General features: G+C 39.2%; 1 protein-coding gene across 1 annotated transcript in view; it reads right to left on the bottom strand.

Moving 5' to 3' along the window:
• The window catches only part of PRKDC (protein kinase, DNA-activated, catalytic subunit), an 86,641-nt gene that overhangs the window by 32,888 nt on the left and 26,537 nt on the right, over positions 1 to 27,216 (bottom strand). The window contains exons 27-60 of the mRNA XM_053396208.1: positions 26,459 to 26,685; positions 26,134 to 26,228; positions 25,679 to 25,778; positions 25,013 to 25,143; positions 23,688 to 23,942; positions 22,910 to 23,136; positions 21,512 to 21,720; positions 21,275 to 21,407; positions 20,491 to 20,649; positions 18,699 to 18,902; positions 17,871 to 18,056; positions 16,617 to 16,721; positions 15,696 to 15,863; positions 15,171 to 15,298; positions 14,555 to 14,762; positions 14,240 to 14,418; positions 13,698 to 13,866; positions 12,607 to 12,672; positions 10,976 to 11,048; positions 10,608 to 10,756; positions 9,984 to 10,121; positions 8,403 to 8,522; positions 7,541 to 7,684; positions 6,906 to 7,057; positions 6,271 to 6,402; positions 5,291 to 5,402; positions 4,505 to 4,629; positions 4,256 to 4,405; positions 3,735 to 3,908; positions 3,351 to 3,449; positions 2,060 to 2,270; positions 1,286 to 1,457; positions 490 to 705; positions 44 to 156 (exon numbers count right to left, since the gene is read on the bottom strand). Of these exons, the coding sequence (XP_053252183.1) occupies positions 44 to 156; positions 490 to 705; positions 1,286 to 1,457; positions 2,060 to 2,270; positions 3,351 to 3,449; positions 3,735 to 3,908; positions 4,256 to 4,405; positions 4,505 to 4,629; positions 5,291 to 5,402; positions 6,271 to 6,402; positions 6,906 to 7,057; positions 7,541 to 7,684; positions 8,403 to 8,522; positions 9,984 to 10,121; positions 10,608 to 10,756; positions 10,976 to 11,048; positions 12,607 to 12,672; positions 13,698 to 13,866; positions 14,240 to 14,418; positions 14,555 to 14,762; positions 15,171 to 15,298; positions 15,696 to 15,863; positions 16,617 to 16,721; positions 17,871 to 18,056; positions 18,699 to 18,902; positions 20,491 to 20,649; positions 21,275 to 21,407; positions 21,512 to 21,720; positions 22,910 to 23,136; positions 23,688 to 23,942; positions 25,013 to 25,143; positions 25,679 to 25,778; positions 26,134 to 26,228; positions 26,459 to 26,685 (5,229 nt within the window). The remainder of the gene's footprint in view (positions 1 to 43; positions 157 to 489; positions 706 to 1,285; positions 1,458 to 2,059; positions 2,271 to 3,350; positions 3,450 to 3,734; positions 3,909 to 4,255; positions 4,406 to 4,504; positions 4,630 to 5,290; positions 5,403 to 6,270; positions 6,403 to 6,905; positions 7,058 to 7,540; positions 7,685 to 8,402; positions 8,523 to 9,983; positions 10,122 to 10,607; positions 10,757 to 10,975; positions 11,049 to 12,606; positions 12,673 to 13,697; positions 13,867 to 14,239; positions 14,419 to 14,554; positions 14,763 to 15,170; positions 15,299 to 15,695; positions 15,864 to 16,616; positions 16,722 to 17,870; positions 18,057 to 18,698; positions 18,903 to 20,490; positions 20,650 to 21,274; positions 21,408 to 21,511; positions 21,721 to 22,909; positions 23,137 to 23,687; positions 23,943 to 25,012; positions 25,144 to 25,678; positions 25,779 to 26,133; positions 26,229 to 26,458; positions 26,686 to 27,216) is intronic.

Genomic DNA, 27,216 nt, shown 5'->3' with positions numbered 1-27,216 from the left:
CAGTTTAAGTCTCTGTTTATTATTTATACTATAGGAAACAAACCTTTTCTTTTTTCTGTTCAACAACGCCCTTCCTTGCATAAATCAAACTAAGCTTTTCTTTGTCTTTTAAGAACCGTCGCCTCAGTCTCAGAATCTCTGCCCGTTCATCTATACCTAAGCAACAGAGAAGGAAAATTCTTTTTAAACTTATACATAAAGCTACTTTTTAATAACTTGCATACAACACTTTCCTAAATAAACAATGGGGTGGAAAAGTCTCACCCATAATATCATATAAGACCTTGTAAAGGGATTTTGATGACATATGAAGCCTTTGATTTAAGAACTTTCCTAATGTAAGGGCTTAAACTCTTGAAACCAATTTCTTCTGGTTGCTTGAGCAAAACTCATGGGTGACATTATGTATTTTGCTTTGCCATAGATAATAAAGAAGGCTTCTTTTAACTAAGGATGTAAGGGAGAAATTTGCATTGACAGCTGTGGTACCTTGAGCTTTGCTATCCACCTCATCACCGGGCAAACCCAGTCTTTTCTCTCCAAAATTAGGACCTATAGGTTTGAAGGCGGTTCTGTGTGATTTGTCAGCTCGTTTGTTAATGAACAACATCGAAGATGACAGGGATTCAGAAGATGAAGGAAATCTGTATTCTGAAAAAGTGTCAACGCTGTTTCCTATCAGCCAGTTGAAAGAGCTTCTCCCACCTGAAATAAGAAGAAAGCATTAATAATTACATCTCTTTCCATTTAATATAATATGTGTTGCCCCCCTCCCCGCCACTACTATTCTTTTACTTGCCTAAGTTACAACCAGAAATAGATGTTAAAGAAACAGAATATCAGGGAAAGGTTCAGTATGAAAACTGAAATACTTAATATTTTTAGTATATGAGGCCAAAGATTATACACACACACACACATAAATAAATACAAAAGTATATGCAAGTACAGTGGTACCTTGGTTCCCAAATGGCTTAGCTGATGAACAAATCGGCTCACGAATGCTGCAAACCCAGAAATAGTTGTTCCAGTTTGTGAATGTTTTTCAGAAGCCCAACATCCGTTTCGGCTGTCAGCATTGTTTCTGGGGCCAATCAGCCAATCGGAAGCCGCACCTTGGTTTTTGAACGTTTTGGAAGTCAAAAAGACTTCCAGAATGGATTGAGTTCGAGAACCAAGGTAGAAACCTCCATACACACAAGTTTTTGAATGTATGGAAGCATGAATTCCATACACAAACCCTTTTAAGTTTTTCATTAAATACTACTGCTTCAGGAAAACTTACTGGCATTTTGTGTGGGAGTAAATTCATACTGTTGCTGTGTAGCCCTTATCTGGCCACCCAGAGATCCTTCCTGTGAGCGATACCTGTTGGCATTCTGGGAAGCTTGAGACTCCACAAACAAAGGTGTAAGAACAGTACTTCGGTACTGCCAACTTGAGTCAATAGCAAAATCCTAGAAAGTAAAAAACAACAACAACCCAGTGCTGAGACCATCTTTGCCCATTGAAGTCACTGAATTTGATTCAGCTGAAATACCACTAAACTCAGTGGGACAATGGAATAAATGTGCCTAGGATAGGTTTACATGTGAAACTATTAGACAAAATCTTAATGTACTTCTTTGTTTTAATATTTTGCTGTAAGTTGCCCAGAGTGGCTGGGGAAACCCAGCTGGATCGGAGGGGTATAAAATTTTGCCCCATTAGGCATTTATTTTTAAACTGGTGTCATTTCCTAACCCAAATTCCATTTCCCCCTCTGATTTCTATCCATTTCATTTTATAAAAATATCCCCCTTTCCCAATGTAATCATTAATAATAATGTATGAAACTGACCAATGTAAATGACAGCCAAATAGCTATTCAATGGATTTTACTGACTCTGGACTAAAGGGTGATGGATCCTGAAGACTACCCCACAATTCTATATAAAAATACTTAAGAAGAGCCTGCTGGATCAGGCCAATGGCCCATCTATTCCAACATCCTGCTCTCCCAGCAGCCAACCAACTGTCATGGGGAAGCCATAAAAGAAAAAAAGATATATAAATTCACCTGGAATTTGCATTCCGAAAGCGGATACTCAAACATTTTTCTGGAGTAATCTGGGCTCTTGCTGGTCATCTCAAGCAGAAAATTCGTAGCCAAGCTCAAATACTGAGTTTCAATTTTAACAGAGTATAAAGAGCTTAACAAAGTCAACATTCGATCAAGGGTATTGGCTGGTAGCCTAGTTTCATCACTCCAAAAGTTCCTGACAATTATTCTGTAAAAGGAAATACAGAGCATAGTACAACAATGGGAAGCTCAATAATGTTTTATTTATTAAGCCATTATTACCTTAAATGGCTCAGGGTTACATGAACCTACCCAGACCCTGAAATCATCCTATGAGGTCCTTCTTCGTGTACCAACTCCACGAGAGGTCCGGGGGTTGCAACATGAGAATGGGCCTTTTTTGCAGTGGCTCCCCACTTGTGGAATGCAGGGAAGTTCGGCTGGTGCCATCATTAGGCACCAGGCAAAAAGGTTCCTCTTCAACCAATGCCCTTTTAAATGTGTTGTGGGGGGGAGGATTATTTGTTTGTTGTTCTTATTTTTATTATGTATTCTGTGGTTTTTATATTGTAATTTTATGCTGTGAAGCACCTTGAGATCTATGAATGAAGGGTGGTATACATATTTAATAAAACAAAACAAATATTGCAAAGCCATCTTCCCACCCCTATTTTTTACCAGTAGATTACCATTTCAAAATCCAATTCCTTATTTCTTACTTTATCAAGGCAAAATCAGGAAAACGAGGACTCGAACCTAGTGGTAAATTCCTTTGTTGTATCCGGCTAAACTGTTCTGCCAATGCAATGACTTTTGGCTGTGCAATGGAACTTCCCTGCCCTCCCCCCCCCCTGTACAACCCCTAAATCTGTTCCAGGGGTTCCCCCAACCCTCCAGAGCTGATGTAGAGGTCATGCATTAGGCACAGTGGGGAAGTTACATTGTTCAGTTAAAAGTCCTTACAGTAGTGGAACTGCTTAGTTGGATACTACGTCACAGCACACTCCACTCATTGACAAAATGAATACATGATCCTCTCAGTTTGTTTTCATGTGATGGTGAGAGGCAAGTTGGTACTGCCCAAAGGAAGACAGGAAAAGAAACTGAGATTCAGCAGGGGGAGAGACTTAAAAGCAAACACAACCACCTTTACCTCATTTCCTTCCTTCCAAGCCGTCAAACCCAGACACCCAACACACTCAAGTTATAATTCTGATTTCTGAAATTACATAGTTTTTAAGGCTTTGATTTTCAGTTAAACACACACACACGGAATAGCATTACTCACTGCAGTCCAGAATTTTCATCAACCAGTCCTTGTAACAGAACTTCTTTTGCTAGTTTAAACACTTCTGAAGAGTCCTCATCTGCTTGGCTTTCAGGATCCCTGAGGAAAGAGCAAGGAAAAACAGTTCAACTCTTCTACTGCCTTCTCACTAACACAAAAGGTTAGTGGAAAATCTGCAATACTTCACAGTATTCCATGATGGTCACAAGGATATATGCCCATAAGTTTCTCTATCAGTCTCTTAAGATAGCTTCAGAATTCTCAAATGTCAAGAGTTGGAATTTCCCCCCCACATCATGACTTCAATGTGCAGCACACTCATGCAACAGGCGACACAATTTAATGGCGGATTTCTTTTTAAAATACCTTTGGTTGAATTCTTACCTGTAGTTATCATATAGCCACATGAGAATGTCATACATTCTCCCCCGACATACTGGTGACGGGTGAGAGATGAAGCCGGTTACTGCAGGAAGCAGCTCTCGTACCTCAGCTGGTTTCAGGTTAGGTAGCATCTTGTAGACTATATCCATACATATGGTTTGCCTTTCGTCGTCTCTAGGAGAGAAAAACAAAAACACATTTTTTAATTTGTCTATGATTTTAATTTTAAAAGGTTTTTTAAAAACATATAGTGCATTTTTATTCACTTTAAAAAGTGCAGTCAAATGGGTTTTAAAAATAACTTCATTGCAACAGCAATAAGTATGTATACAAAAAGTGCAGCAAAGCTAGACTTTTGACTGAACTTGCGAGGATAACAGTGAAAAGCTTCCTCCTATCCTCAGCACCCAAAGGGAGAATGTGATTTTGAGCAGCTCACATTTGCTCAAATACAGCTTGTGCAGAAAATAGGGTTTGTGCAGAGTTCCTATAGAAATATGGATAATTATGCCCTTACTTACCTGTGACTCATGACTTGTGTAAAATCCTTACTCTTCAACTGTAAATACAGATCCGCTATTTCTTGGGCACGACACATTACTACCTCCAGGCAGTAAGTTTTCATCACCCCATGAAGTTTTGGTATCAGGAAGAAGACTGTATTCATAAACCTTTCCACGAACAAGAACCAAAAAGAACAGGAAGTTATAACACTGCTAAGCTAACTGAACCTCTCTAGGGTATAGGACAATTGAGAGTTCTCAACTTACCTCTCAGCAAGAGAAGGGAAGTTCTTTGTCACTTTATTCAGACACACAATAAATTTGTCCTCTTTGGTATTCTGATGCTGCTTTAGCTGCTGTATGACCAAGTCATAAACTGGACCTTCAAATACCTGAAAAATTGAACATATCGTTAGGTACTTTCAAATGCCAAAGTCTCAATATCCTGACCAAAAGAATAGTAATAATTACTAATTATGTGAGTAGTGAGAGGCCTCCTCAGTCATTTTTATAATATTAGATAAATCTGTGAAAGCTAGCTCAGGCATAGCTTTCCAGATGTTTTGGGACTACAACTCCCATCATCCCTAGCTAACAGGACCAGTGGTCAGGGATGATGGGAGTTGTAGTCCCAAAACATCTGGAGGGCTGAGTTTGCCTATGCCTGAGCTAGCTCTTTCAATGCCACAGTAGGAATGAGACTTTTATCTCAGAGGCAGTAAACTGCTGCCTACCAAAGGTTGGGGAACAATCTGAGTATGGCAATCTTCACCCTAACTTCTAGCTAGCAGCTACTGGAAGCAGATTACTGGAATGGATGAGATCTAGTATGACAATGTTTCATTAAAAGGGCAATACTTTCTCCCCTGTCAAAATGTTATACAATAGACATGTTATACAATGAAATACAGTGGCTTAGCTAAGATAACAACACAGTTTTAATGTGTATTTTAGGAACCATCTTAAAAAAATAAAACTGCATAGAATACACTTAAAAAGCAAACTCCTGCTTTGGTTTTAGAAACTGTAAAATACATAGCCTGCTGTATCCACCTTTTCCTTCTCAGAAATATAGTGAAGAATGAGTCCCAGCACTTCGGCGGCAGCTGCATACACTTCCTTGTATTTTACTAAGGCCATGTTGTTAGTCAAAGCTTGGTAGTATCTAGCATGAAGAAGAAATATGCTTTGATAGTCTCAGAATGGTATTTTAACGTCTAATGTGTAATAAACAGTTATCAGTAAGAGCATGTTTAGAAACCCTATACAGACCACTTGTTTTATCTGTATGATAAACAAAGTGGATTACAAATAATTTAATGAAGGGATGGGGGAACTCTGGACTTTCATCAGCTCAGTGTCAGGGATGGTGGGAGTTGCAATCCAACATCTGGAGGATGAGAGATTCCCCATTCCTGGCCTCATGCATGCACTTTATACATATCTACTTTCCCGTTTGCTGAAAATTTCAATGTCAGTCTCCAAAGTTCCAGTTTTCATTTTGGAAATTGATTACCATTCCTGTCTGTTTCTCCCTCCCCTCCAGTATGGGAAGCTAGTTCTAATTCAGCATGATATGCATAATTTTTCCCATTTTCAGATGATCAACATGAATTCAGAGACTGAAGCATGCTTGAGTAACCTCATTTAACACCGAGTAAATTTCTGCATGATCTCACAGATGCATTACGCGATCATTGTAGTTCCTTTGAATATAAAATGCTGCAGGGATCAATTTAATTGCTTTACTCAAAGCAATAAAACCACATCCAAATATGAAAATTTGGAGGAGATTAAACCTTCTGCAGTGAGAACACTATGAATTTTTATGTTGAAATCAATTATTTTAAAATCCCACCACCAGCCTCCAAATTTATCATCTGATTGCGGGTTTTGTGTGTTGGGTTAAGAATAAGTAACAGGTAGGAGAATTGCAAGACAAATTTGCAAGTGTTTCATGTTTCCTTCTCTATTGGCCCCACTTCTTTTGTTCAGTACATTCCAGCTGAATTGCACAAAAATAATTTTCTTACTTCACACTGCCTATTTCACAGTTTGGATCATAGGGAGGCAGGTTATTAGCAAGAACAATTCCTAGTAACTGAATTCCCACGGAGTTGTCTTTTGTGTTGGCATCTCTACCAGAAAACCGTTCATATATTATCCTATAGTAAACAAAATCACAGAGATCATAAAAATAGTAACTTAGATTGAAAAATAGAAGTGGTCAAGTTCATACTGACTATTCAAATTGGAGCATTTTTAGAAACCCTGCATTAGATCAACACCTGATCCCCAACTCCCACCCAGTCATGCTATAGGTTTGTCTTCTAAGGGTGTTGTTGGACTCCATCAGGCCCAGGCAACACGGTCCATGATCAGGAATGATGAGTTGCAACCCAGCGACATCTGGAGAGAACCATGTTTGCCATCTGTGTTGTGTCTAAGGCATGAAACACATTGATCCTTAATGTCTCCAGGTTAAATACTAGAGAATTGGCAACAGGTATATTCTAACATTGCTAGACATGTATGATGACAACAGGATTTAATATAAATGCAACAGTCCACCTACCCAAACTAGCTTTTAAAAAGAAGCCTTCACACTACTAGGATGATTTTTATGTGTATTGCAACTACAAAGAGTACCTTTATTAAGATTATTTACCTGTAAGGTATGCTGAGACAATCTTTCCAGCACTCTACTACTGTCTTGACAATTTCTAAGTTATGTCTGAACACTGCTTTTTTCTGGTGAAATACGTTCTTCATCAAGAACTCAAGCAAGCGGTTAGCTAGGATTTCATCCTTGATATTTCCCTAGTATAAAGCAAATCACAAAGCACTGAACTATTATATTAGTAACTATTCTTCTCTGGTGAAGAATATCATCAAAATTTAACTAAGGAATATGCTTTAAAAATTAATCTCCAATTTTTTTTAACAATGCGAAACTGCAGAAGACAAATCAAACTTTAAATTTAAATCACACTTTAAATTTATATATACATTATGAGAATACATTTATAGTATCACTAACAGTTATTTAGATGAACGCATTTGGCTATTATTTTCACTAGAGTGCCTCCTCAGGATAATGCTTAAGAAATCATTTAAAACTAAAGGTGCTCTAAAAATCATCGTACCTGAATTGCCAGGGACATTTCTCATTATGAACTTACAAATTTCAGTCTTACTACACCTTTTAATCTTAGTGAGTGGCCCATAATTACACCTGGACCCTGCATCAGATCATTACGACCTAAATATGCGCACACACATATATATTTCTTAGTTCCTTACTTTGGGTGTAGCAACACTAGTCCAGGAAAGTAGGGTGACCACTATCTCCACCACCATGTAATGAATCCCTTCTCCTCCGTTATCTCCAGAGACAACCAGCTGCAGTAAGGGGCCCAGCCAGTGCTTTGTGTAAGGTTGGAAAACCTAGAGAAGAAATGCAGAATGCCATCTATACAGCAGTGTCACTTTGGAAACTGCTGCACAATATTGAAAAAGTAAGTAAATGGAGAGGGCACTTCTTACAAATGCCCAACAATGAGATTACATTTCATGCTTCACTGATAAATAATCACACAATACTTAGGAAAGTAAGCAGGGTACTGATATTTGAACAGTTGGGTTTATATGAACACCCTGAACATGCCACTCAGGTATTTTTCTCCCCTTACCATTAGCACATTCCAATTAGAGGCAGTAGATCAGATTCCATGTCTCTTACATGAAAAGTTGCCTATCTTAGAAGTGCTACTTTTATTCACCTGGAGGTTTCAAAACTACAAGCCCAATCCATCATACAACACTACTGTTTATGTATGCTTATGATGGCTGTTTTATGGAAGTCCAGGGATTAGTACATTATTTTAGGTGTTATTTGTTTTATTTATAAAAATACTTATATACTACCATCTCATAAAATATCAAGGCAACATGCAGCAATATGCAAATAAAACAAGGAAAACCATTAAAAACGGAACAAAATCATCATAAAAATGCCCGGTTGATTAAGATTTTAATCAGCTCTGTATTCCAATCTTCATTACCTTCTTAAACTTTGAGTTCAACCTACTTTACTCATACTGTAGAAAATTATTACAACAACCAGTGCGCATTTACAGTCTCATTTTTTTAAAAAACGACTCACTTCTTCTGTATTCACGATGAGTTTTGCCACAAAAAGGCGAATATTCAATGGTACAGATGGATTTCCTAGTTTGCTGTGTAGAAACTTCATCCATGGAGGAAGATCTGGTGAATCTGTACCCTAAGTCCCCAGAAGATTATAAGTACACAGACACACACAGCCAATTATATTCCAAGGCATAATTAAAAGGCAACAAAAACACAGCGCTAAACCACAATTCTTCCTCAGTTACCAGTAGAGGTGCATCCCAAATCATGGGGGTGGGGGCACGCGGGCAGGGGGGAATGACAGGGAAACAGATGCTTTACAGGAAGTAGAGTACAGTGGACGCTCTGGTTGCGAACGTGATCTGTGCGGGAGGCACGTTCGCAACCTGCAGCACTGCGTCTGTACACAAGCGGGTTGCGATTTGGCGCTTCTGCGCATGCGCAAAGCACGATTTAGTGCTTCTGTGCATGCGCAACCACCGAAACCTGAAAGTAACCTGTTCCGGTCCTTCTGGGTTTCGGCGTGTCCGTAACCCCAAAAAAATGCAACCTGAAGCGTCTGTAACCCAAGGTATGGCTGTATGTCACTTAATTTCCGATCTACAGTAAGATAATATTTCTAAATGAACACAAGTACTTTGCTCAATATGAAATCAAACTTCAAACCATGGAAAAAGTTTGTTCAACAAACAATTTAAATTAAGGGTAAAGAACAGGATCCAGTTGGCAGGCCAGATCCTAAGCTTCCCCACAGGCCACTTTTTATAGGTGGGTAGGGCTGCCCTTCTGTCAATCACCTAATGTTACCAGGGGATCAAGTCATTCCACTTCAAAGGAAAGAATCAAGGGGCCTGTACTCCCAGGTTTTCCTTTCCAGGTGCACCTTGCACTTTTGAAGTCAGGCTTGAATTCAAGCCAAGGAAGCAAATAAAGAATCAGAACCACACTTTTGAGTGTGAAACATTTTTCCATTTAGCTTGAGGTTTTAATAATAATAATAATAATAATAATAATAATAATAATAATAATAATTTATTATTTATACCCCGCCCATCTGGCTGAGTTTCCCCAGCCACTCTGGGCGGCTCCCAATCAGTATTAAAAACAGTACAGCGTTACATATTAAAAACTTCCCTGAACAGGGCTCAAACCTTTAAGATGCAGCTCAAACCTTTCTGCATCTGATATGTCTCAGACGTGAGAACAGTGGGTGCATTTTGCCCACAGCCTGATGGCTGCATCTATAATGACTTAAATCAGTTGAACTTTTATCTATCTATCATCTATCTATCTATCTATCTATCTATCATCTATCTATCTATCTCACATTTCTTTCATGGATCAATTCATCTAGTTGAGGTTATTTCCTGTAGTAACTGGGGATAAACCACGGGTAGGACAAGATCTTGCAGAATATGGAGTATCTGCACACAATGCTGAAGTCTTCACAAAAACAGAAAACATTGACCTAGCAAGTATGCTGAATCTTCAAGCATTTATGTGACAATACACCGACATCTTTCTAAACAATTAAACCTAGAAAGACCTAGGAAAAGATTATGTTAGCAACATATGAAGTCATGCCAACACTTACCTTTTCTACTGTGGGTGTGATTTTATTTCTGTGCATGTGTTTGATCAGGGTTGTCATAGAGGCCATACATTCATGCTGGTTCAGCTCATCCATCTCCAGTTCCATAAAATCATCTGAAACTATAGGTTCTGTGGGCTCCTTTTTAAACAAGCAAAAACTGCCAATTAGTTCTGAAGATGTCATACTTATTTTTTTTAAAAAGTGAAATTAAACCTGAATTTCATTTTATCCTTTCATTTTCTCTTCATAATATTGCTTTCCTACAGTTAAGTGCTTGGTAGTAGTAGCAAAAATTATGAGGCTCTATACCAGGCTTCCTCAAACTCGACCCTCCATATGTTTTTGGCCTACAACTCCCATGATCCCTAGCTAGCAGGACCGGTGGTCAGGGATGATGGGAATTGTAGTCTCAAAACATCTGGAGGGCCGAATTTGAGGAAGCCTGCTCTATACACTGATATATCCTCTACAGCTCTACATGTTTAAAAAGACCAAAGCTGTAACATTTGAAAATTCATGCCGATCTTTTAGAAAGAAATGGAACACAAACAAGTGTGTGTGTGTGTGTGTGTGTGTGTATGAACATACTTGCAGCTTTCATACACAATAGACAAGTCAACTCACCTTTCTCCTGAAGCGAGAACCGGAGGCAATACGGTCTTGGGAATTATATGAAAAACTCTGTACTCCAGTTGAGAAATCAAATTGGCTCATCTCTTCACTCAGACTGCTATCTGCCATATACGATGCAGAAGCTAAATAGTGTGGCTCGACTAAAAGGGAAAGGCATAATCTGGTTATACTACTGCACAAATATCTATGCACATCTCCAGTGAAGAACTTCTAAGTAAACTGGTTTCATGTGTCAACTCTCAGGCTAACATTCAGAATACAAAAAAGAGAAAGATCACAGTTATTTTTATGTTACTCTGTAAAGCTCCAAGTACATCATCATCATCAACACAGTTAAAAAAAGAAGTAACAAATAATACCTGAATCCTCACTCATTGCTTCCCTTGCTTCTTTCCTAATGGCAATGTATTGTTTCTTTCTTTCTAGTGGAACCTAAAATACAAAAAAGTTTTCAAAGCTCGTTAGCTTAAATAACACTTAATGCTACCAAATCTAGAGGGATCGAATGGAAGCAAAATTTATAAAATACGGAAGAGAAGTTAGCTCCAGGCAAAGGGTGAATGCTGCCTTGTGCTCATTTTTTTATGTTGCCCCACTTCCTTTGTAGACTACGATCAAAGATTTTTCCATTTCTTGTGCTCTCTGAGCATCAGGCAACCATTTTGTCTGCCATTTCCTCCATTCACCTTGCAGTGAAGGAACCATCCCCACTAATCTCAGTCTTGCTGTTGGACACACTTTGAATGTGATGCCAGGCCTCTCTTTATTCATGCAAACTCTGATCTGCTGACATCATGTATCACCATCACACATTCCTTGCTATCATCATCTTGCATCTCTCAAAACTTGAGCAAGCACATACTGTGTTGTATTTTCTTCTAAGACCTGCTTCCCTCCATGATCAGAGCACCACAGTGGGCCCACAAATTCCTACAGAAAAACTCCCCCACTACCTGAGACCACCACAGAAGAGACTGTGTGCAGTGGCGGAGGAACCCTCTCTGGCACCTGGGGCGGGATGCCAAGGGGCGGGACGCACCGCCCAGTGGCGCATACGTAACATCCGTACAGATTGCACTCGCGCAGCAACCATACAGGATGCCACTCTCGTGCGCCATCCATACAGGCATCATCTGTACGGGATGCCGCTTGCATGGCGACCATACAGACTGTGCATGTGCGGCATACTGTACAGAGTGGGCATGCACAGCAGCCCATACGGTTACCGTGTGAGAGGCAGCCTGTATGGATGGCGCGCGAGAGCGGCAGCCCACGCGAGCAGCGCCCATACTGACTGTGCACGCCCTCAGCTGCTCTACAGCTGGGGGGAGGCAGGGGCCATCTTGTCACACCCCCTCCAGAGTGGCACCCGGAGTAGCCAGCCCCCTCCGCACCCCACTCCGTACGCCCCTGTGTGGCAAGTTTACTGCTACAGCTACTTGCTTGGTTAGCAAAATAAAATACACAGCGGGATCTGGAATAAAATCTGGCCAAAGCACAGAATCTATGAAGGCTACCAAACATCACCATGAAAGAAATAATTCAACCTTTATACAGTGGAACCTCGGTCATCAAACACTTCGGAAGTTGAACGTTTTAGCTTTCGATAGCCGACAAGCCGAAGCGAATTATTCCGTTTCTGAACGTACCTTGGAAGTTGAACGGCTTCCGAGGCAAGTTTCTCCATGTTTTCAATGCATTTTGCTGACTAGAATTGCGCCTCAGTTGTCAAACGTTTCAGAAGTCGAATGGTCTTCCAGAACAGATTACGTTTGACAACCAAGGTTCCACTGTACTCTTAACTTGGTCTAGAACTCTTAAGGCAGTAATATCTTCTCTTAATAGGGAGGTAACTTCATTTTACCTTCTCAAAACTGAAAGAGTATGTTATTTCACAGTATTATTGTTGATGTTGCTTGCATTGTATTTGATTTATTGTTGTGGGAAATAATACATTAGCAGTGAAAATTTAAAAGGAACCTTTTCCTACCTCAATCTCTATAGGAAATGAATAATGGTGCTGTAAATCCAGCAAGTTTTCAAGAATAAAGAGATTCTGCAGAAAAAGAAGACATGCAAATTTTAAATGAACAATTATACTGCAATTTACAAAATGTTAATTACCCAGTTAGCTGTATGTTCCAATAATACATTTATAAGTAATTGCCATCACAAAAAGTTCAATAAAAATTCATTTTTTTAAAGGTTTATTTATTTATTTTTTATTAAAGATTTTCTTGTTTTACAGAAGTTTGTGTAATGTCTCTCATATAAAAATCCAATATATTAATTGCTCTTATTAAAATCTCCACAAATCTCACCACTGAAAGCAGACATTCCCAAGAGAAATAAGCCCACACAATGTATTCCAAGCCCTGACAGAAGACAGTCAACTTGTCCTTTCTGCCTACTGCAAGCAGCAGCATAGCTTAGATAGGAGAATCTCCTGCACCTATGGTAAAGAGTTCTGTCCTGGGCCCGTTGTTGTTCAACATCTTTATAAATGATTTGAATGGAGGTATTGCAGGGATGACACCAATCTCCTTTATAAATATACTGTCTCAAGTTACTCAGTAGATCTGTTATGTTGTATAGCAATCACCCACCAATGTCTTTTTACAGTGGTACCTTACGGTGTTACATACCGTCCCCCTTACGAATGCTGTGGGTTATGCACTCCACTAACCCGGAAGTAGATGCCACTTGTTGCGACCTTTGCCCTGGGATGCAAGGGGAAGTCGCACTCCGGCGACGCGGTAGCAGCGGGAGGCGCCATTATAGAGAAAGCGCGCCTCATGTTACGAGCCGTTTCCTGTTATGAACGGACCTCTGGAACGGATTAAGTACGTAACACGGGGTACCACTGTACTTCCAATAAAATAGGAAGTGCTATTAATTTATCCAGTTTCCTTGTACAGGTACCATGTTGAATGAACTGACTTGAGACTACAGTAGCATCAATAAGTGTATGGCTCTTACTTGATTGGTGGGCCAGCTGATAACCTTTCTAAAGCCAAATTGGATCTCAGAGCCAGCCACTATTAACCTCTAAGCCTGGGTGACATTTCAATATATACACACCTTTTCTGGTTTTTCTGTGAAAAGAAAGCCTTGGTAAAATTTACTTTCGCTGAACACACAGCTAATAACAGCAATGGCACAATTATATGCAGCACAATGATACTGTCTCCTCTTTTCCAATAGCTGAGTTTCACCAGACATGTTTTCTGTAAAGGCATCATGGCAGGACCTTGAATCAAAACAGATAAAGAGCACTTTTACAGGAAATCATACAGTCTGTAAAACAGTAAAAACGAATGTTTAAAACATGTTTTAAAAATAAAAATCAATATGCTAAAACCACAAAAAAACACACATGGCAGCTTCTGTATGTCCACATAGACTTCGCTAAACATGGGTATTTTTTAGCAGTTGCCGAAAAGAGTACAGTGGAAGTGCCTGCCTGATGTCAACAGGCAGGAGTTTCAAAATGTTTGAACTTGTGAATTGGATAAAACTTAAGCTGATGGGACTGACCTACAGCCTAACTTGAGTTGGGGCATCATGTGAAATCAAGCTAAATGGTGGCACACTGGTTTAAAGGAGAAGTGAGAAATTCTTACTTTATTAGCACCTTCGTAAGTTCATTTCCTTCTGCACATGTGGAGCCCTTGAAAGCCTGGTTAATTCTAGAGTCTTTAGAATATACTTCTTCTTTAGAAAGACGTGAATACATCACTTTCAGAATTTTGTAATAGCTCATTTTCTTGCTGAGTTGTGTTTCAAAAGCATTTTCATTTGACTGGAAAAAATATGAAAAAGTAGAAAAAGATTCTAGGTGATGACTCAGCAAGAATGCTTAAGCAGCTTCGAAGATAAGTGTACCGTTATTCAGTTATTTGAAATGTCAGTTTCAGAAGGCACAGATTAAACTTTACCTTGGTAAATCTAGATTTCAGCGTCTCCATAGCCTCCACAATAATCTTACTTAAAAAAACTTTCAGGGCATCCAAGCTGCAGTGAAGCAACAGGATGAGAAGAGAGCGATCCACATAGGCTTGTCGAGTTGCATTTGAGAGAAGGGCTTCACTCTGGAACATTTTGTGAATGGTGTCCAGCAACGTTACTTGTTTGTCCCAGCTGCCCCTAAACATAGTGAAAAATTTAGTATGATGTTCAATCACATTCCTAGTTAAAACTCAAATCCAATCCCAAATCTCTTCTAGAAGCATCTTAAGAAGTGATTTAACTATGACAATAAATTAAAAAAAAACAGGCTCTGCAGGGATATTTTCAAATAAAAACTTTGGGCATATAAGCCACGTAAGTAAAATATTTTTGCGCACCAATCACACATAGCAGCCTACAGGAAATATAGACAACCAAGAAAAGCTAAAATGGCTGCAACTAAAGGAATCTGAAATTAAACAAGTTTCCCTGCATTCTCAATAATGCTTCGCTTCAATGCTTGAGTTCAACTAGTTACCAACTCTTGTCTTTTAAACTGTGTGATTTGTAAAAACTGGGAGATTCACTACCACTTTAAAGCACTACCTTCTGGCAATTCTTTTGAAGCTGAGTTCAAATAATTCTTCCATTATATGTCTCTGGTCCCTGCAAAGAATTTCTGTCATCAGCTGCAACAACATGGGACTCTGGGATAATTCAAGTGCATCTAGGAACTAGAGTTTGGTGAGGGGCAGGCGGGGTCAAGAAGAGATAAACAGAGTATATGCAAAATCCAATTAGAACTAAAGATACATTTGAAAGTGAAAACAAAATATAATATATATTCTATAAAAAACATATAATAGAAATCATTTTTACTTTAGCCTACACAGATGCAGCATTTCTGCTTGCAACTTGTTTCACAGGATTGGATCCAACCAAATCTTCCCATTAGCACAAGGACTTTGAATCATTGCACAAGCAGAATTTCTTGTGAAAATGGAACAACTTTGTTTGATACAAGCTAAATTTTGTTTGTTTTTCATTTTTTAAAGTGTATTACTTAGGGCTCAGAACAGGTAAGAGCCATTCTAAAATGCCTATGAGTAAATGACAGATCTTTTCACTTACTTTTTTCGTGCAATCCACATAGTTATTGTATCTCAAGGTTCCTTTAGGAAACTCATCCGATCTCAAAGGGAAATTAAAGACTACAAGTTGGTCAAGTGCATTCTTAAGGTCATCAAGCCTTTCTCCAACGAGATTAGTAAAGAATGGAAGAATAATAACAGCTTGACTCTGAAATACACATGCAATTTAGAATCAATTGTATTATATGTTCAGGCACATCTAAAAATCTTTATTCTTCCAATAAAATTCTGAGGAAGGAGAGGATATCTTCCAAGGACAAGTTAGGCATGCTGAATTCTATCACAGCCAACACTAACCATATTTCACTGTTAACAAGGGAGATGAAATTACTGTAATGCTCTAATTTTGAATCTTGGGTAATTGCAAGCAGTAAACACAGTTAAAGCTGTGTAGGGAGGACAGGGGGAATAGGTGTGGTATGGAAATGGGTCGTCTGCAGTATGAAGCAAGGCATCCCCCTAGTCTAGTTAAGATGCAATGGTAAACCGTGTCTGTTTAGCTTAGCTCTGGGTTGATTGTATATGCAAACCTGTTCAGGCTCACTAACTATGGCTTGTTTGGGGCCGACAAACCACAATCCAAAACCATGGTTCAAATTCAGCTGTGAAAACTGGTTTACATTAACTGTCGTGTTGTTGTTCGATCCAAACATGGTATCCTGGGCATACTCCAAAGTTTGTTGCATTGCTCTGTGCCCACTGCCCATCCTGGCTACAGAGTGTGTGGAAAAAATGGCTTGAAAACAAAACTGTTCATGTGGTGAGGAGCGGCACTCGCTGAGGCTTTTGCAGACCTCTCTGAGGGTACTTGCAAGTTTCTTTAAGAATGAATGAATGAATGAATGATTGTGTGGACAAAGTTCTCTGCTAACTCTGCAAATAGTAAAAAAAATTAACTTACCTTGAGATTTAGACCCAACATCTGGTCAGTAAGTAGACTTGTATATGTATTAAAAACTATAGAAAATGCCTCATGGTGTGTATTGAATGACACAGAAGAGTCAATCTGTAGAAAGGAAAGAAATTTAAAGCCAAATTTTCACTTAGAATTAATTCATGTATACAACTACATCAGTCAAAAAAGTTGTTAAAATATGTTTTAACTGACACCACATGCGTATGCTAGGAAGTTCGGATTGATTATTTATTTATTTATTTATTATATCCTAAACCTTTTGTGGAATAAGATTCTCTGGGTGGATAGCATCCAGCAAAAAAGAAACAAAGAAAATGATAATGATGCAAATTAAGAACAGGAGCAATCAGAAGAAACTCTTCCCTACATCAGAACACACACCCTCAGAGAAAAACAAGGTCCAATCATTCAGAAAGACTAATGTTACCAGACATGTTTTTAAGTCAGCCCAGGACCTGATCCAACCATTATTGTACAGAGTCCAGGAAATTCATCTGATTAGCTATGCAACATCCAGGTAAGGAATACAGCTGTTGTTGTTAAAACATGTATAGACCACTTCACAGCATAAAATCATCAAAGGCATATACATAGTAAAAACAGAATAATATAGGGAGGGGTGCTGTAATAATTACTAGGGTGCAATAGGAATGCTGAAAGAGGTGTAGATAGACCAGGTCATCTTAATTCAGCACCCTGAAAACAACTGCAGGGTGCAGAACACCCCAGTGCAGCTGGCCTTATTGCACATCTTCAGTTTCCTCCAAATACCCAGGATACCTCCAGTGTTTCCCTAAGCGACAGCCAAGGTTGAGTTGCATGTTTCAAATGTCCTAGGCCACTGAATTAGGATATGCATAGGCCTTTCACTGCTGCACTGCACAGCAGAGAAAGAGGTCACAGATCTATACAGCACCTAAGGACTGGATCTGGGTGTTAGCTGCACCACATAACCAGACCTTGGGATCACTTCTGTACTGGAGACAGCTCTCTGAACAAAAGCCTCCAAATATTTCCATGCTCATATTTTGCACACTTTCCAAAATACAGTGCCAATAAAAAAACGTTAAACCTCAAGAATAAACATTTCAAAATTAGAAGAAGAATATCATCTAGATTTTTCTTAAATGTTTCACACTTGGGATCTGTTGTGATATCACCGACTCTCTAAAACTAACCAGAGTGGGCCTTGGGCTCCCTCACATGCCCTGAACTCAGCTATTACAGTTGTAGCTTTACCTGCAGAACTTTAGCTAGCAGGGTTAGGACAGCCATTTTGCTTTCAGGAGCAGAATCTTTGGTCCACCAGTGGTCAAGCTGCCTCCAGTTTTTCAAGATAGCCACCACCAGTTTCACTCCTTGTTGCTTGCGAACAGCACGGTCTCTAAAGCTCTGGTCCAACATACCATTCAAAACAGTACCAACCTGAAAGCAGAGTATGGGTACCATGAAATATTGATGTAATTCAACACCCGGACTAAAGCATAATGTTTTCAAGATTAGCAGCCAAATGAATCATTACAGTGGTCCTAAGCTTTTCTATGGCCATTTCTGCCAAAGATGGCCTTCCACAAAGAATGGCTGAAATTAAGCATCTGAGAAAATGAAAATGCAATGTCAAAAATCCTTAGATTCCACATAGATTACCAATGCTTACGATGCATTAAATTTTTCTCAGACATTTAAGCTGATTAAATTTGCAACATAGCAAAGTGTAATTCATTATTTCAAACTTTGCCCAAAACCTGAAATAAGAATGTATAAGTTAAATGGTCTCAAGATGTCAGTACTAGGGGAAAATCCTTACAATCACTGTTTGTAGTACAGTAGGAGAGAGAAAAATTACATCTTTCCCATTTTGTCGCTAGGCACAGACTTTGGAAGCGCTGGGGCAGCCATATACAAACATTCACAGGGATTATGCTTACTGAATTAAAACAGGAAACAGAATATTCCTTGCTGCAACAAGAAGGTAGGGTTACTGCTCTCTCTCTCTCTTTTATTTCAGTTGCTCAGTAGTAAAATGTGTGAGAGAATAAGTTTGCCAGCTGAAAGTAAGTACATTACCATTTTGGGGCTGTCTTGAGCTGATTTCATAAGCTGAAGTACTGCTATATCCATATTTTCCAGCAACTCTTCATTAATGGTTTCCCCAAACAAGCTGTAGAAATACTCTCCATGAGAAAAACTGATAAGGTTTCTTTGAGATGTTCCAGATAATGGCACAGATAACATTAATGTGTTCAGCAGGAGACTCACCAGCTCTATGCACTATAGGGAAATGAATATAAAAGTGTTACATTTGTGTATCTTAACATCATTAGCAAACTTTTCAGTCAAAAAATGTATACCTTTCCCCATCTTTACAACTTTGGAGCATCCTCAGTTCCACACAAACGGAGGAAGGGCTAAGAATCCTGTTTGGGTGGAGGAGCCCCACCCAGTCTGAGGAGCTATTCAAAAAAACTCCAACATTAGAACAAAAATCTAGTAAACAATGAGCATCCTGGACACCAAACCAGAGAAGAGAAAAAGAGGAATTAATATGATGAGCTTTCTTCAACTACAGTGCCTTCTCGGGTCCTGAGGTAACTATGGGTCTAGGAATTAACAACCTTAAAAAAATAACCTTGGGTGAATCAGGATATCCTCCATCCATTGAGAAAAATGAATATTTATGCTGAGCAATAGCATCCTGCTTTTTGTCTGTCTCAGAGAGATTAATTATTGGGATTAACTGTCAATAAATTTATGTAATAAATTAATTAAATAGATCAATTAGTAAAATAAATTGGGATTGTTATTAAAAACCACCATTCAATCTATTACCTACCCTTCGTCATAAGGCCCAAGGGTGGGTGTCATCAATTTAAAATGCAATATTAAAAAAATACATCTTTGGACCCAGCCTATGCTTCTGACTGTATCTGAGGTGTCAAAAGCTAGGGTCAAGAGCTGTATGTTCAGCATATGATGCATATGAAACAGAAGGACCCATGTAGAAGAATCAACCTGCTTGGAATGTTCTGCTCAAGAGTTGTGCCAGAGTAGCATCAGTATCTGCTAGCATAAGGTGATTCTGGGCTCTAGGTACCAGCCAATCACTCTGGAGGACCATGGTCTAGGTCCTGCTTTTTCTTTTTTTCGCTACTGTTGGTATTTTGATTTATTTCTCTTTCTTAAATGAACAATATGGTGGAGGGAGAGAGAAAGAAAGAAGGAAAGGTCTCCTGAGCATTGCTGTTCAGGTGCAGAGCTGTTCCGACATCAATGTTCCCTTAGTGGAAAGGATGAGAGGGGAGAGATTTTGTGTGTACAGAGGTACCTCAGGTTACAGATGCTTCAGGTTACAGACTCCACTAACCCAGAAATAGTACCTCGGGTTAAGAAATTTACTTCAGGATGAGAACAGAAATTGTGTGGCGGCGGCAGCAGCAGAAGGCCCCATTAGCTAAAGTGGTACCTCAGGTTAAGAACAATTTCAGGTTAAGAATGGACCTCCAGAACGAATTAAGTTCTTAACCCAAGGTACCACTGTACAGGATCCTGGTTCCCTTGTGCAAAAGCCAGGGTCCAAGAGCGTTCTCCTCCACTTAGAGAGACAGAATGTGCTCATCACAGAGTTTAAGTGAAATCTGTATCTACACACACACCTATGTAGAAAGATATGAAGGACATGATTAAACTTATTCATGACAGAGGACGCCATTTAAATTTTTCTCCTCTGCAATACTGATAACAACTTGGGTGGCTAACTAAAATCACGGGTAGCAGCAATCAGAAAATTGGATAATCTGAAGTATCAGGGACATGAACATCGGAAAATACATGCATGGCATCAACAAGGCCTGGCTCCTACCTGTACACCGAAAGCAAAAGCCAGATGCAGCAGACTCTCAGCTAATCGTTTACTGTTGATGTCCAACAAGGGTAGGGACTGCCTTTCGTCTCCTGGTGCAATACCTTTGTATACAACTAACATGAGTTTAGAGCCAGTCTCGCAATGCAGAGCTGAAACCTTAGGGAGGAGGAAAAGAACAAAAAATGCAGTAGGGAAAAAAAGTTCAGAATCATTGGGGACGACGACAATAAAAGTTTTTAAGCTGAAGTTACGATGTGCCTTTTCTTCTCTTGCCACTTGCAAACTCTTCTTAAGAGATCCTTCTGGAGTTAAGCAATCATCAGGAATGAAGGAAACGTTATGCCTTCCTCCTGCAAGCATGCCCTGCCCCCCAAATAACCAAGAATCAGAACACCATGGTTTTAATGCCACCAGAACAGCAATATCTCATGAGCAGCTGTCATTACGAGAACCTCAATGTGAACAAAATTAGATTCACCCAACAGTGCACAAATTCAAACATGTGATAGCAATCTTCTTAAGGAGGCAGAAGAGAGGAAGCATTTGCTCCATTTTTGCAAAGGAAATGCACTCCGTTTATCCTCCAGTCAAGAAGCATGGTTACTGGTAACTGCATAATGTACAGCACCTTATATTGAATTTTTGTTATGCTATAATAGGTTGGCAGTGTAGTTACTGCAAAACTACTCTACTGAACTTACATTATACTACTTCCAATAAATAAATATTTTTTGCTTTACAAAGTGCTGATGCCGATACAAATGACAAGCTATGTTTCTACCTCATGCTGCAAGGTACAATGAAGAAGGCCGGCGTTATGAAGCTGTTTGCATGCAGACAGGATGGAACCAATCCTAACGTGATCCAACCGTGCGTCTGGATTGTACAGCTCAACACTGCAAAGTTCCTCAATGCTGGCAAAACAAAAGAGAATTGATACTAAGCATGTGGCTCGAGCAATAAGTCATTTGTTTTGTTTTATGCATTTATTAGATCCTTATGTTCAGAGACATCCTACCTTTTTGATGTTATTATTTTCTTTATGCTGATCTCCAAAGGTTCTCTGTAAGGAGATCTCATCAAAGCTTTTATAAGCCTGACGCAAACATCCGGAAGCTTTTCCATAACTTGTACATCAGCTATATTAAACCCTATGCTTCTGGGGTCACAGACGGTCCTCACAACGAGCTCTATCAGATTCTCATTAAGCAACTGTCTCTCAAGCAGCTGGGAATGACAAGATAAAAATGAGACAAGAAGTTTTAATTTCATAATCCAACCATTTTCACTTACATTCAAGGTTTCATCATTCAATATTTTATCTGCCTGCACCTCTCAACAGAAGCAAAATTTGATCCCTTTGATCCTCACACCTTACTTCTTGGTTTTGCTGTCTTAATGTAATCCACTTACCTTGCTTGGTAATTAACCCCATGTAACAGGATCCGCAGCTCATTCATCAGTAGGGTCAGAGGACATGTTTTACAATGTGCAAAGGCAATCTGGGATCCAAAGAGTATTTTTAGGTTGCAGCAAATGGCTTATGCAAGTAATTACTGGATTTTCTTATTTTGAACTCCTCGGTGTAACAAACAGCTTTGTTCCATTTAGCAAATAATTTGCCACTTATGGGAAGCATCCAGCGCTGCCGGGGAATTTTTAGAAACCCCAAAATATTGTGATTTTTAAACGGACAGTATAATTTGTGAGTTTTCACCCATCACACCAAAAATCAGGTAAAGTCATGAGAAAGTCACATTTTGGTCTGCCATCTTGATTCAAAATGGTGCCCGGAATCCAAACCTCAAAAAAGACTGCTTCCCCCACTTCTGGAACACTTGTGCCAAGTTGGCAGTGCTTAAGCCCTGGGGAGGTCACTTCGGTGCTGCTAACACAGTGGTTTGGCTTCACCCCCAGAGGCACACTCCATTGTCTCTCAGGACAGGGAGATGCCAATAACAACAACATGCCAAAATCAAGTTTCAGTCCACCATCTTGAATCAAAATGGCTCCTGGCATCCAAACATTGAAAAAGACTACCCCCACCCTCAGAAACCATCATGCTGAGTTTGGCGATGGTATTTCAAGAGGCTGCCAAACCTAGACAAAAAAGATTGAAGTTGCACCAAAGCCATGTTTTAGCACACAATCTTGATTCCAAACAATGGCCAACATCCAAACACCAATGGAGAGGCACTGCCCCCACTTGGGAAACCCTCATGCCAAGTTTGAAATCTCAAGAGGCATCTCAACATATAAAGAACAAACGAAAAGACAAACAGACAGACAAATCACATTCCAAACTATATAGTAGATGATGCATGGGGAGCAGGGACTGTTCAAAAAACACATATTATTGAGTACAGGTAACTAACAGCACTTTTGTTTAGACCTTGGGCAACAAACACAGGCCTACCTTCCAGAATTCCTGCTGGTGGGTCTCCAAAACCATGCTTACAAAAATCATAATTCGAACTACAATGGTACATTTGCTGTAATTGTACTCTTCTCTTTCTTGTGGACTGAACATGTTGCCTTTGGACCCAGTGCTAAAACACTGTTCTGCGCCAGACACATCATGCAAGGCCATTTTTTCCAGGAAGAAGCCCAACGATGTCAGGAATGAAGACCCTATATTTGTAGCTTGGAGGGGAAAAATGCACTAGCATAGAAATAGTTTCCTCAGAATATAAAATACAACCTTATTTTGTTAGACATAAGAATTATGTGAAGGAAATAAGTAGCAAAACCAAGATACTTTTTGCCCCCAACTGTCTAGAACTATGTTTCACTCAATTACCCTTCCCTTCTATTGCACCACTCACATTATATTTTAGATACATATTTAATAATACTAAAATACCAAAAGAGTAATAAAAAAAATCAGCTGAATGTTATTTCACGTAATGTGGCCTACAGTGGTTAACAGCAAAGATGACTATAAGAGCTTGTGGAGGTAAGACAACTCCAGATGACAAAGGCTGCTATAGAAGAGTACTTTGAACTTTCTGTGGGAGAGTAAGACAAACATTGTAAAGGAGAACCAGGGCGCTGGGATATAGCAAGGGAACATCTGAGCATGAAGACATGCCTGCACAATGTGTGGAACAGTGGCTATCCCACTATTATGCACTTTGCTCTAATGGATTATGAAAGACAACTCATCAAAAAAGCTGCTTCTGTAGTTTACTTACCCAGCATCTCATTTGGTTTGATCATTCCCTGCTCGATAAAAGTATTGTAACAGTCCAAAGAAGCCAGAAGCATATCCATCCATTGCACAACAGCGCGCAAACTAAAGGTCTCTTGCAAATCATGAAGAGTCGGGTGGGCCAGTATTCCGGATATCTTTTCACCCTCACAACCACCTCCTTCAAATTTTTTAATGAGGAAAGAGATTCCTTGTTTCTGAAGGACATCACCCAACCAAGAAGATGGGGACTTGTTATCTGATGAAGAAACAGAAGTAGGACCTTTGAATGGTATATAGCCTATGTCTTGGCAAATTTGAACAAATTCTTAATGGAAAGTGTGGCTAGATCTCTCTTTTCTGGCTGCAAAAGCATGAAAGAAAATTTCCCCATTAAAACCATCCTGTCCAGCTGCTGTTCTCATACATTACAATTTTTAAATTGGTTATGTTATTCACCTTTAAACTCACCCCTACATTTTAAGGTATTGTGTTATAGATCTTATTTTAGCCATGTTTTAGATATTCCTGATATTCTGTATCATTTATGTATCACAACCCTGAAGAAAATTGAAAGACAATTTCACAGTACTTTTATCTAGTAAAAGAAAGAAAAAAGACCTCAGCAAATTCTTAGGCTACAATTCTGAGCTATTTAAATCCCATAATGTTAACAAGGTACCCACATACCTTATTTCAGATCCAACTTTTCACCAGTGAATGAAGACTTCATGTGGATTCATATGGGGGACTCAAGCTAAAAAGAACACTGACTTGCCTAAAACCATTTGGTGAGCTCAAGGCAAAGATACAGCTCAACTGAAGAATTCTTGATTCACCACACAGACCGCATTCAGAGGTTTATATTTCAGTTTAATAAGTCAAGCTACAAGGAGCATAGGAGTCCCTTCCAACTCTACAATTCTGTGGCCTATGATTTATGGCTGCACATGCAGCCCCTTTGTTCCTTCCTGCATGCAAACAAGCTAGCAAGCCAACCAAGAAGGGTTCCATCAAGCATAGTTTTGTTTTGCTTTTTGTCCAAACTAGAAAACTATGGCTAACAACTCTGAAACAAGTCAGGATATAAAGCCAACTTTAAACCATGGCTTTTCCAAAGGAGTTGACCATTGATTCCAAGTCTGGACAAAACAGGCAACGATAGTTAATGGAAGACTTCCTGGTTCGTTTGGTTGCTCTCACAAAGGGACAAGTGAAGATACCATGCACACAGTCAAAAGACCACAAAGGCAAGAAGTCACTCACTGTCTCACAGCCACCATATTTACACCAGCAGCATATTGCTCACATATGCTGCAGCATACAAACCTGGCAGCAACGGAACTAATTCGAAGAAAAGCTCCATAACTTTATGCCGGCATTCTGTTTGGGGTCGTCCACACTGCATCAAAAGCCACATGACAACATCCTCCAAGCATATGGATGTCTGTGGAAATCCCCTATATAAGGTGGTTACAAAAAAGAAGAAGTCTAAAGTTATTAGCCAAAGAATAATAATTTATTATTTATACCCCACCCATCTGGCTGGGTTTCCCCAGCCACTCTGGGTGGCTTCCAACAAAATTTTAAAATACAGTGGTCTGTTAAACATTAAAAGCTTCCCTAAACAGGGCTGCCTTCAGATGTCTTCTAAAAGTCTGTTAGTTGTTTTTTCCTTTGACATCTGGTGGGAGGGCGTTCCACAGGGCGGGGCCACTACCAAGAAGGCCCACTTCCTGGTTCCCTGTAACTTGGCTTCTTGCAGCAAGGGAACCGCCAGAAGGCCCTCAGCACTGGACTTCAGTGTCTGAGCAGAACAATGGGAGTGGAGACGCTCCTTCAGGTATACTGGACCGAGGGCGTTTAGGCAGTCAGTTACTTAAAACACTGCTCTGCTTATAAATTTGAAAAAAAAGTATTTAAAATCTACATTATATGTGTTGTGTTGTTTCTCACAACAAACATGCCTCTCAGAAATCCAAAGAGATTACTAACCTAGGTATCCGCCGTTGATTTTCTTTGTTGAGGCTTGATGCTTTATGCTTAATTATACGCTTCAGGTGATCAACAGCATCACAACATTGCTGGGTTGTGCCTGTTTTAAATGTTTTGAAAATATGATATGGTAACTGGCCCAAAATAAATTTTCTAAAAGGTCATGTCTGTTTCTGGCTGTGTACACAATACTAAAAATACACTTTACTTCACAAATTTACACTTTTTAAAAAGTGCATAATAATGAAAAAGTAAATTAACATAAAATTTGGAACATGAGAAGCATTTTAAAGGGATGTTATTTCAAATTTGCCCTTCCAATCATGCTTCTTTATTTTTATTACAAGGTAGACATTTTAGCAGTTTCCAAAATATAGGTCTGCATTTCTACAAGATTTGAAGCACCAAGTATGAAGCCTATCAAACAAACTTTGAAACAAGCTTTAAACATATACCTAAAGATTTCTCATCTCCATGTGTTAAGGCCAGACTTTCCAGGTACACAACCAATGCTTCAAAAACGAACTGGTCCACCAAAGCACTTTCTTCCCTATGAAACATGAAAAAATTAGATAAGCAAACTAATATTTTCAGCATTAGACAAGAAAGAATCCTTTTCTTTTGCCAGAAATATCACACCATTTTTCAGCCACAGTATAAAAATACTGTTTTGATCTCTGTGGAAGCTTTAGTAAACACTGCATTCTCTCTCCTCAAAGTATGAACATTCCCTCTATTATTTTCATGCAGCATAGCAAAAATACAAACTCTGTTGCTTACCTAAATTCTCTGTAGATGTTGTTAAAAGCAAGAGAACTTCCCAACCGCTTGAAAGCATTGGGATGGAGAGCAAGACTGTATAGTCTCTTGAAGAGCGACTTGGTATTTACTGGACTTCTCTCCTGCTGCTGCGGCGTACTCTGCTTAATGGACCATTTCAAAAATTCTCGGACACACTGACCACAGAAGTCTCTCAGAGCACTGTCCACGGGGTCTACTATCCCTTCCTGAAACAGAGAATGGGCTTGGTTCACCATAAAGGAATTTTGTGATAAGAGTTTATTTCCTTGACACCTGTACTGCACTCTTCATTGGATGAGTAATGTAGAATCAGTTGATAAGGAAAAAAGTAGGGAGATTTCTCACACTTTTCATCCTAAATTTATACAGGAAAATATCTCAAGGTCTACTTTGAGAATGTCTTATGGTTGTAATAATTGTCCAAGATTTCTTTCACATTATGCTTGCAAACAGACTCAAAACAGGTTTCTGGTTGGTTTTTTTAAAGGATTATTTTGTGATCAGTGTAATACAGACGTTTTTTAAAAACAAAACTTAGCTGGAATCCTGCATGCTTCAAGACAGTAAAAAACAAATCAAAGAACAAGTTTGGGGTGATTGCCCACATCACTGAACTGAAAGTGAATCAATGGTGTATGCCAAGACAAATAAAATCTTCTCACCAAAAAAGCCTGAGCATTAGAGCATGAAGTGTTTATAAACACCTTTGACGAAAAATATTGATTATTCATCTTGCA

The sequence above is a fragment of the Podarcis raffonei genome, chromosome 7, assembly GCF_027172205.1.
Source record: "Podarcis raffonei isolate rPodRaf1 chromosome 7, rPodRaf1.pri, whole genome shotgun sequence".
Taxonomy (NCBI): Eukaryota; Metazoa; Chordata; class Lepidosauria; order Squamata; family Lacertidae; genus Podarcis; species Podarcis raffonei.
This window is presented reverse-complemented; position numbering and strand designations above follow the sequence as displayed.